At 43.0% G+C, this 11,516-nt stretch overlaps 1 protein-coding gene across 1 annotated transcript in view; it reads right to left on the bottom strand.

Annotated features, from left to right (window-relative positions):
• Positions 1–1,515: 1,515 nt before the first annotated feature.
• The window catches only part of LOC123484319 (uncharacterized protein DDB_G0290685-like), a 23,140-nt gene continuing 13,139 nt past the window's right edge, over positions 1,516–11,516 (bottom strand). Inside the window, exons 3-4 of the mRNA XM_045214519.1 lie at positions 4,739–4,815; positions 1,516–2,862 (exon numbers count right to left, since the gene is read on the bottom strand). Coding sequence (XP_045070454.1) covers positions 1,516–2,862; positions 4,739–4,815 — 1,424 coding nt within the window. The remainder of the gene's footprint in view (positions 2,863–4,738; positions 4,816–11,516) is intronic.

Here is an 11,516-nt window from a genome sequence, read left to right as displayed (position 1 = left end):
TGTCTCAGTTCCAGGTCCCTTGTCTACTTCCTCCCTCCTCTGTCTCAGAATCTTGTCTACTTCCTCCCTCCTCTGTCTCAGAATCTGTCTCAGTTCCTGGTTCCTTGTCTACTTCCTCCCTCCTCTGTCTCAGAATCTGTCTCAGTTCCTGGTTCCTTGTCTACTTCCTCCCTCCTCTGTCTCAGAATCTGTCTCAGTTCCAGGTTCCTTGTCTACTTCCTCCCTCCTCTGTCTCAGAATCTGTCTCAGTTCCTGGTTCCTTGTCTACTTCCTCCCTCCTCTGTCTCAGAATCTGTCTCAGTTCCAGGATCCTTGTCTACTTCCTCCCTCCTCTGTCTCAGAATCTGTCTCAGTTCCTGGTTCCTTGTCTACTTCCTCCCTCCTCTGTCTCAGAATCTGTCTCAGTTCCAGGTCCCTTGTCTACTTCCTCCCTCCTCTGTCTCAGAATCTTGTCTACTTCCTCCCTCCTCTGTCTCAGAATCTGTCTCAGTTCCTGGTTCCTTGTCTACTTCCTCCCTCCTCTGTCTCAGAATCTGTCTCAGTTCCTGGTTCCTTGTCTACTTCCTCCCTCCTCTGTCTCAGAATCTGTCTCAGTTCCAGGTTCCTTGTCTACTTCCTCCCTCCTCTGTCTCAGAATCTGTCTCAGTTCCTGGTTCCTTGTCTACTTCCTCCCTCCTCTGTCTCAGAATCTGTCTCAGTTCCAGGATCCTTGTCTACTTCATCCCTCCTCTGTCTCAGAATCTGTCTCAGTTCCAGGTCCCTTGTCTACTTCCTCCCTCCTCTGTCTCAGAATCTTGTCTACTTCCTCCCTCCTCTGTCTCAGAATATGTCTCAGTTCCTGGTTCCTTGTCTACTTCCTCCCTCCTCTGTCTCAGAATCTGTCTCAGTTCCTGGTTCCCTGTCTACTTCCTCCCTCCTCTGTCTCAGAATCTGTCTCAGTTCCAGGTTCCTTGTCTACTTCCTCCTCTGTCTCAGAATCTGTCTCAGTTCCAGGTTCCTTGTCTACTTCCTCCCTCCTCTGTCTCAGAATCGGTCTCAGTTCCAGGTCCCTTGTCTACTTCCTCCTCATCTCTATTTTCCTCATGGTATGAATAATCTCGTCCTTTCTGTCCACTTTCTCTTTCTCCTCTTTTCCATCCGTTGAAGAAGGACCGTCATCCCCTGCTTCTCCACCCTCCTCAGCTTTATCCGGTGCCTCCTCCTCCTTCTCTCCCTCCTTCCCCTCTCCATCCTTCATTCCTCCAGGACCAGATTCTCCAGACTCCCCTGTAGAGTCTTCCTTGTTATCACCTTGTTCTTCTGTGGTCTTAGTGGAATCTTCCTTGTTATCACCTTGTTCCCCTGTGGTCTTAGTAGTCTTCCTTGTTATCACCTTGTTCCTCTGTGATCTTAGTAGAGTCTTCCTTGTTATCACCTTGTTCTTCTGTGGTCTTAGTAGAGTCTTCCTTGTTATCACCTTGTTCTTCTGTGGTCTTAGTGGAATCTTCCTTGTTATCACCTTGTTCCCCTGTGGTCTTAGTAGTCTTCCTTGTTATCACCTTGTTCCTCTGTGATCTTAGTAGAGTCTTCCTTGTTATCACCTTGTTCTTCTGTGGTCTTAGTGGAATCTTCCTTGTTATCACCTTGTTCCTCTGTGATCTTAGTAGAGTCTTCCTTGTTATCACCTTGTTCTTCTGTGGTCTTAGTGGAATCTTCCTTGTTATCACCTTGTTCCTCTGTGATCTTAGTAGAGTCTTCCTTGTTATCACCTTGTTCCTCTGTGGTCTTAGTAGAGTCTTCCTTGTTATCACCTTGTTCCTCTGTGATCTTAGTAGAGTCCTCCTTGTTATCACCTTGTTCCTCTGTGGTCTTAGTAGAGTCTTCCTTGTTATCACCTTGTTCCTCTGTGGTCTTAGTAGAGTCCTCCTTGTTATCACCTTGTTCCTCTGTGATCTTAGTAGAGTCCTCCTTGTTATCACCTTGTTCCTCTGTGGTCTTAGTAGAGTCTTCCTTGTTATCACCTTGTTCCTCTGTGGTCTTAGTATAGTCTTCCTTGTTATCACCTTGTTCCTCTGTGATCTTAGTAGAGTCCTCCTTGTTATCACCTTGTTCCTCTGTGATCTTAGTAGAGTCCTCCTTGTTATCACCTTGTTCCTCTGTGGTCTTAGTAGAGTCTTCCTTGTTATCACCTTGTTCCTCTGTGGTCTTAGTAGAGTCTTCCTTGTTATCACCTTGTTCCTCTGTGATCTTAGTAGAGTCTTCCTTGTTATCACCTTGTTCCTCTGTGGTCTTAGTAGAGTCTTCCTTGTTATCACCCTGTTCCTCTGTGGTCTTAGTAGAGTCTTCCTTGTTATCACCTTGTTCCTCTGTGGTCTTAGTAGAGTCCTCCTTGTTATCACCTTGTTCCTCTGTGATCTTAGTAGAGTCTTCCTTGTTATCACCTTGTTCCTCTGTGATCTTAGTAGAGTCCTCCTTGTTATCACCTTGTTCCTCTGTGGTCTTAGTAGAGTCTTCCTTGTTATCACCTTGTTCCTCTGTGGTCTTAGTAGAGTCCTCCTTGTTATCACCTTGTTCCTCTGTGATCTTAGTAGAGTCCTCCTTGTTATCACCTTGTTCCTCTGTGGTCTTAGTAGAGTCCTCCTTGTTATCACCTTGTTCCTCTGTGGTCTTAGTAGAGTCTTCCTTGTTATCACCTTGTTCCTCTGTGGTCTTAGTAGAGTCTTCCTTGTTATCACCTTGTTCCTCTGTGGTCTTAGTAGAGTCTTCCTTGTTATCACCTTGTTCTTCAGTGGAGCTCTCAGCTTCTGCAGTCTCCTCCTTTTCACCTTCTTCTCCCTCTGGACTCTCCTCTGTGTCAGTAGATTTAATGTCCTCTGTTGGCTTCTGAAATCAATTGTACATTATAAAATTAATATGATTATATTATCATGAGCCTATCATAAGTATTTCAGAAACAATATGTTGAACATTCAAACAGATGGAATTGTATTTGAGCTATGGATATGAAAATAATGTAAACTTTTTTTTTAAAGCATGAAACTTGGTACACTTTTACAGTAGTAAGCAATGTATGTGTGAGGTATGTCTAACCTCTTCAGTGGACAGGTCACTCTGTGGAGAGGTACAGTTGAAGTCTGAAGTTTACATACACCTTAGCCGAAAACATTTAAACTCAATTTTTCACAATTCCTGACATTTAATCCTAGTAATAATTCCCTGTTTTAGGTCAGTTAGGATCACCACTTTATTTTAAGAATGTGAAATGTCAGAATAATAGTAGAGAGAATGATTTATTTCAGCTTTTATTTATTTCATCACATTCCCAGTGGGTCAGAAGTTTACATACACTCAATTAGTATTTGGTAGCATTGCCTTTAAATTGTTTAACTTGGGTCAAACATTTCAGGTAGCCTTCCACAAGCTTCCCACAATAAGTTGGGTGAATTTTGGCCCATTCCTCCTGACAGAGCTGGTGTAACTGAGTCAGGTTTGTAGGCCTCCTTGCTCACACACGCTTTTTCAGTTCTGCCCACACATTTTCTATAGGATTGAGGTCAGGGCTTTGTGATGGCCACTCCAATACCTTGACTTTGTTGTCCTTAAGCCATTTTGCCACAACTTTGGAAGTATGCTTGGGGTCATTGTCCATTTGGAAGACCTATTTCCGACCAAGCTTTAACTTCCTGACTGATGTCTTGAGATGTTGCTTCAATATATCCACATATTTTTCCTTCCTCATGATGCCATCTATTTTATGAAGTGCACCAGTCCCTCCTGCAGCAAAGCACCCCCACAGCATGATGCTGCCACCCCCGTGCTTCATGGTTGGGATGGTGTTCTTCGGCTTGCAAGATCCCCCCTTTTTCCTCCAAACATAACGATGGTCATTATGGCCAAACAGTTCTATTTTTGTTTTATCAGACCAGAGGACATTTCTCCAAAAAGTACGATCTTTGTCCCCATGTGCAGTTGCAAACCGTAGTCTGGCTTTTTTATGGCGGTTTTGGAGCAGTGGCTTCTTCCTTGCTGAGCGGCCTTTCAGGTTATGTCGATATAGGACTCGTTTTACTGTGGATATAGATACTTTTGTACCTGTTTCCTCCAGCATCTTCACAAGGTCCTTTGCTGATTTGCACTTTTCGCACCAAAGTACGTTCATCTTTAGGAGACAGAACGCGTCTCCTTCCTGAGCGGTATGACGGCTGCATGGTCCCATGGTGTTTATACTTGTGTACTATTGTTTGTACAGATGAACGTGGTACCTTCAGGCGTTTGGAAATTGCTCCCAAGGATGAACCAGACTTGTGGAGGTCTACCATTTTTTTCTGAGGTCTTGGCTGATTTCTTTAGATTTTCCCATGATGTCAAGCATAGAGGCACTGAGTTTGAAGGTATGCCTTGAAATACATCCACAGGTACACCTCCAATTGACTCAAATGATGTCAATTAGCCTATCAGAAGCATCTAAAGCCATGACATAATTTTCTGGAATTTCCCAAGCTGTTTAAAGGCACAGTCAACTTAGTGTATGTAAACTTCTGACCCACTGGAATTGTGATACAGTGAATTATAAGTGAAATCATCTGTCCGTAAACAATTGTTGGAAAAATTACTTGTGTCATGCACAAAGTAGATGTCCTAACCGACTTGCCAAAACTATAGTTTGTTAACAAGCAATTCGTGGAGTGGTTGAAAAAACGAGTTTTAGTGACTCTAACCTAAGTGTACGTAAACTTCCGACTTCAACTGTATGTCTAACCTCTTCAGTGGCCAGGTCACTCTGTGGAGACTGGTCTTCATTCTCTAGAGGGCCTTCATCAGTCTGCACCTCCCCGTCTGCATCAGAGGAAGGGAACGTGGTGTTACTATTAAACAGCGATAGCACAACACTGACACCTCATGGTAGAAACACGGACGCATACAGTACACATAACAAACATCATTGATGGAAAACCAGCCCTTCAGACAGCACAGCTCATAGGAGTAGATACCAAAAATTAAACTAAGACCCTGGAATGTGGCTTTAAAACACAGTATCTAGATATCATCTCATTATTAACATATATTTAGCTAAGTAAAAAGAACATTTGCACACAGTAATACATTCCTGATGTACTTTACAATCGCATTGACATTCATTCTGTGTTTTTGAGTAATTTGTTTAAGATTCGTAAGTAGAATAACATTAAATGCTCTGATAAACAAGACAATTACATGCTTGTTTTTAAGTACTTGATGAGTAAGGATTTTTTAATTATAAGAGAGAAATAAAAAATCCCATCATAAAATTAAGTGTTACATATTTCTTTTGTGTTTAATAATATAAGTTTCCCCTTACGTCAAAACAACTTTCACAAAATATTGCTTTGCAGATCAGACCAGATTACCAAGGCATTTAATGCATTTCAAATGCGAAACTGATTGAAGTTTAGCAGCAAAGATTAAACACCCACAGCACTAATGGGTCCTCTTTGAATATTTTATGGAAATGTCTTGCCTTCATTAACACCAACTATTCCTTCAAACTAAACCACACAAACACACCGTAAGCAGAAGAGTTAATGTGACTACAAACTCTAAACGTTTTAATGTGATTTAGTATAGGGGAATGGGGGGGAGAGGGGGCCTGCCTCATAAAAATGCTAAATCAAATTAAATACAATAATTTAAAAAAATCTCCCCTTCATTAAATCCAATAGATTTGTCTGGGCATTGAAGATGACTGGACGACTAGGTACTTTGGTGTCTTCTTCCCTCAGACAGACATAGTGTGCATCCCAAATAGCACCCTATTCCCTACATAGGCGCACTACTTTTTGACCGGGGCCCATAGGACTCTAGTCAAAAGTAGTGAAGTATGTAAGGAGTAGGGTGCCATTTGCGACACACCCCATGCTGTTCAAAGACAGAGCTGCTCAGTACAGTCAGATATCAGCCCGTGGCTAATTTACATAGCGAGGCTGAGCTGGTTAAAGTCATTATCTGTTTTAAGCAGGGAATACCGGACAGAGGAGCAATATTCTGGTATCTGATGCTCATGTAAATTCATGTCACTGTATTTCACTGTGATATGCGGTACAGGGTTAATTCGGTTTTCATAGCAAAAAAAAACCCACGATAGTACTTTCTGTCAGTCCTCAGTATATTTGACAGTTAATAGCAGACAATGGTTCACTAGGGTGAGGACGCGTGCAGTATGAAACTGTCAAATATACAGGACATCTGAATAAGAGCGTCTGCTAAATGACTAAAATGTAAAAATGATGCATAAGTATTTTGCGATGTGTGTTTAAAAAATTGTCGAACACAAATCTCTCTGAAAACAAGACGGTTGCGTCAACAACACCTGAAAGAGCAGTTTAGTTGAGATGAACAGGAGGTGGTAGTCCATTCCATTTCTTTACTAGGCTGGTACTACTTCAGCTTCCTTGTCTAATCCCTTTAACCACACCTGAGACAACCACTGCTCTTAACACCAGCTAGCAAACAAGACAGTTGATCTCTCTCTCTCTCTCTCTCTCTCTCTCTCTCTCTCTCTCTCTCTCTCTCTCTCTCTCTCTCTCTCTCTCTGGGAGGATGAAACAGTTGACAGTCTGCAGGGAGGGATGTGTTGTTTCTGACAGATCAGAGAGATCTAGTACTTATGTATCTACCTAGACTGGGTAATGACACCACAGGGAATTATTCTACTATCTACCTAGACTGGGTAATTTCATTTACATTTTAGTCATTTAGCAGACGCTCTTATCCAGAGTGACTTACAGTTAGTGAGTGCATACATGTGTTTTTTTTAAATTATTTTTGTTTTTTTTCATACTGGCCCCCCGTGGGAAACAAACCCACATCCCTGCCGGCCAAACCCTCCCCTACCTTGGACGACGCTGGACCAATTGTGCGCTGCCCATGGGTCTCCCGGTTGCGGCCAGCTGCGACAGAGCCTGGACTCGAACCAGGATCTCTAGTGGCACAGCTAGCACTGCGATGCAGTGCCTTAGACCACTGTGCCACTCGGGAGTAATGACACCACAGGCAATTATTCTACTATCTACCTAGACTGGGGAATGACACCACAGGCAATTATTCTACTATCTGCTTGGATGTGTCTTTCAGTGCAGCAGAGTGGAGTGATTTTGAAATGTAACTACAGAAATATGTTAATAAAGTTATGTAAATGTCTCTGATAAAATGTGCCAATGTCTCGTACAACTAAAAACCCATCACTTCCTCACCTGACTGTATAGAATCATTACTGCTAAAAACCCATCACTTCCTCACCTGACTGTATAGAATCATTACTGCTAAAAACCCATCACTTCCTCACCTGACTGTATAGAATCATTACTGCTAAAAACCCATCACTTCCTCACCTGACTGTATAGAATCATTACTGCTAAAAACCCATCACTTCCTTACCTGACTGTATAGAATCATTACTGCTAAAAACCCATCACTTCCCTCACCTGACTGTATAGAATCATTACTGCTCCTACTATACAGTCCCTGGTCCCATATAAATATTAACCAGCATGCAATAGGTCTGGGACAAGGACATCTGAATATTAACCAGCATGCAATAGATCTGGGACCATACATTCATACCATCAACACCCAAGGACATCTGAATATTAACCAGCATGCAATAGATCTGGGACCATACATTCATACCATCAACACCCAAGGACATCTGAATATTAACCAGGGGGGTATTCAGAAGACAGCCCTATTTGGTAAAAGACCAAATCCATATTATGGCAAGAACAGCTCAAATAAGCAAAGAGAAACGACAGTCCATCATTACTTCAAGACATGAAGGTCAGTCAATACGGAACATGTCAATGGAACAATGGGAGAGATGAAGGGGATCCCACTAAGTCCTGTTTCTGTCTGCCGTGTTGTCTAATGTCTAAGACGCTCCTCGCTGTAACATGACATGAAACAGCAACGCCACGCAAGTGGCGCGCAAATGGCATCCTATTCACTATATAGTGCACTACTTTTGAGCTGGGCCCATAGGGGCTCTGGTTGAAAGAAGTGCACTATCTAAGGAACAGGGTTTCCATTTGGGACAGCCCACCTATCAAACTGCTCTAGTTTCTCCTGCTGTACTGGGGGGGACTCAGCCTAGTTAACTCAAAGACCGCTAACTACTGGATACCTTCAAAAGACACGTGTAGACCTAACATGTCTGTTTACACGTACACCCCATCGTGTTCTTAACGTTCTGAATTTGAAACACCACTGACTGGAAGGAGGCCTTCTGGATATATCTGACACACGGACTGGGCTAATTCCCAAAGGCGACGTTACGTTTTTACGATACAAGAGGGAGTCGTTTTAATCTGCTGGTTTGCTTATAGAACTGACTTTCACCTCACCGATGGCTGGATTAACAGTCTCTGTATTAACCACTGCCTACACACTGCCTACACACTGCCTACACACTGCCTACACACTACCTACACACTACCTACACACTGCCTACACACTGCCCAATTAACAGTCTCTGTATTAACCACTGCCTACACACTGCCTACACACTGCCTACACACTGCCTACACACTGCCCAATTAACAGTCTTTGTGTTAACCACTGCCTACACACTGCCTACACACTGCCTACACACTGCCTACACACTGCCCAATTAACAGTCTTTGTGTTAACCACTGCCTACACACTGCCTACACACTGCCCAATTAACAGTCTCTGTATTAACCACTGCCTACACACTGCCTACACACTGCCTACACACTGCCTACACACTGCCCAATTAACAGTCTCTGTGTTAACCACTGCCTACACTCTGCCTACACACTGCCTACACACTGCCCAATTAACAGTATCTGTGTTAACCACTGCCTACACACTGCCTACACACTGCCTACACACTGCCCAATTAACAGTCTCTGTATTAACCACTGCCTACACACTGCCTACACACTGCCTACACACTGCCTACACACTGCCTACACACTGCCCAATTAACAGTCTCTGTGTTAACCACTGCCTACACTCTGCCTACACACTGCCTACACACTGCCCAATTAACAGTATCTGTGTTAACCACTGCCTACACACTGCCTACACACTGCCTACACACTGCCCAATTAACAGTCTCTGTATTAACCACTGCCTACACACTGCCTACACACTGCCTACACACTGCCCAATTAACAGTCTCTGTATTAACCACTGCCTACACACTGCCTACACACTGCCTACACACTGCCTACACACTGCCTACACACTGCCTACACACTGCCCAATTAACAGTCTCTGTGTTAACCACTGCCTACACTCTGCCTACACACTGCCTACACACTGCCCAATTAACAGTATCTGTGTTAACCACTGCCTACAATCAATCAATCAATCAATCAATTTTATTTTATATAGCCCTTCGTACATCAGCTAATATCTCGAAGTGCTGTACAGAAACCCAGCCTAAAACCCCAAACAGCTAGTAATGCAGGTGTAGAAGCACGGTGGCTAGGAAAAACTCCCTAGAAAGGCCAAAACCTAGGAAGAAACCTAGAGAGGAACCAGGCTATGAGGGGTGGCCAGTCCTCTTCTGGCTGTGCCGGGTGGAGATTATAACAGAACCATGCCAAGATGTTCAAAAATGTTCATAAGTGACAAGCATGGTCAAATAATAATCAGGAATAAATCTCAGTTGGCTTTTCATAGCCGATCATTAAGAGTGATCACACTGCCTACACACTGCCTACACACTGCCTACACACTGCCTACACACTGCCTACACACTGCCCAATTAACAGTCTCTGTATTAACCACTGCCTACACACTGCCGCATCCCAAATGACGCCCTAATCCCCATATAGTGCACTAATTTTGACCATTGGTCTCAGGTCGAAAGTAGTGCACTATATAGGGAATTGGGTGCTATTTGGGACACACTGGGTATCTGTATAAACACATAACGGACTGTTAAGTTTCTACCAACCATCAACCAGTGTTGATAAAACCGTAGCGTATGCTGCAAAAAATACTATGAGATAGAGGTGGTTAGAAAATGCTTTTAGTTTCCTGGAACACATTCTTCTGCTTCATAACACAAATAAATAACATAAAGCCTGATCACAACAGAAGTTTACAAAATAAATGAACTTCACTGCCGACATCCTTGACCAGTCTAAAAAAGAAAACACATTCCTAAATTCTTCCATTCCTTTTCTATTGAATGTTAATGCTATTCATTCTCTATACATTGTGGTTGAAAAAAACGGCATTGAACAAGGAAATGTGTTGCATCCTTTGGTTGTGAAGTCCTAATTGAGTTGACATGAAATGCATTTCCATTGAAAGGGTTCTATTCAGACCAAAAGCTTCCGTTCCAATACAAGGTCACAGTGAATAAAAAAGAAAACGATGTTCTGTCCTTGGGTTTCATGAAAGAACAAGTTCAGAACAGTGCAGTTACTCTGATGCTGCGTCCTTGAAGTTTGCCATCTGCTAGTGTTGATCAAATCTAACACATACACGATAGCAGCAGAGAGATATCCCAGAAACCTCCAGTTCTACGGAGATGGCTAACACACCGAGGACCAAAGCCAACATCGAGGTTATGTTTTCTAACACACAGTGGCATTACACTGTACTGCATGGTTCGACACAATTCCATTTCAATTCAATCAGTTCAGTAAGTAAGTAAACAACTGAAATTCCAATTTTCCTAATTGCGTGGAAACGAACGCACCCCAAACCGTGCCGAACTGTGTACAGTCCAGTTGTCACGCCCAGACTCAGGGGGACTCTTATATGTTGAGTCAGGGTGTGGATATTCTATGTTGTATTTTCTATGTTTGTGATCTAGGTTTTGTAGTTCTGTGTTTTGGCCGGGTGTGTTTCCCAATCAGAGGCAGCTGTCGCTCGTTGTCTCTGATTGGGGATCATACTTAGGCAGCCTATTGGCATTCATTGGTTGTGGGATCTTGTTCTGTGTTGGAGGCTTGTATTGCGTTTAGCCTTAGGATGTCACGTTTCGTTGGTTTGTTGTTTTGTCGTGTGTTTATCATTTAAATAAACATGTACGCATTTCACGCTGCGCCTTGGTCTGACCCGTCCTTAAACGAAAGTGACACCAGTTATCTACAACCAGCACTGAACTGTGTTTATATTACTTAACAGGACAATGGGATGAAGGTTGTTTCTTGAGGAAGAGCATGTAGGTAACTCTAATGAACGGTACCTCCTCTACCCAGGTTATAATCCACTGGAACGGGGCTGCATTCAGTATGTTTACACGCACACTAATAATGAGATATTTCACTGATCGTGGCAGTAGGCAGATGATGCATTAGTCACGTAAACACCTTTACTCCGCTTATCTTAAATCGGCGTCACAATAGAAGAAGACATTCGCTGATTAAAAAACAGCTGCTTTTCTGAAAAATTTCTCCAATTATTAGGAAACGCCTTAAATCGGAGCATCTGACCTCCACATGTTCTAGCGCCATCCGAGAGAGCCTACCTCATTTTAGCGCGAGTGGAGTGAGTTCGGAACAACTGAAAGTATGCGT

The sequence above is a fragment of the Coregonus clupeaformis genome, unplaced genomic scaffold, assembly GCF_020615455.1.
Source record: "Coregonus clupeaformis isolate EN_2021a unplaced genomic scaffold, ASM2061545v1 scaf0272, whole genome shotgun sequence".
Classification (NCBI taxonomy): Eukaryota; Metazoa; Chordata; class Actinopteri; order Salmoniformes; family Salmonidae; genus Coregonus; species Coregonus clupeaformis.
This window is presented reverse-complemented; position numbering and strand designations above follow the sequence as displayed.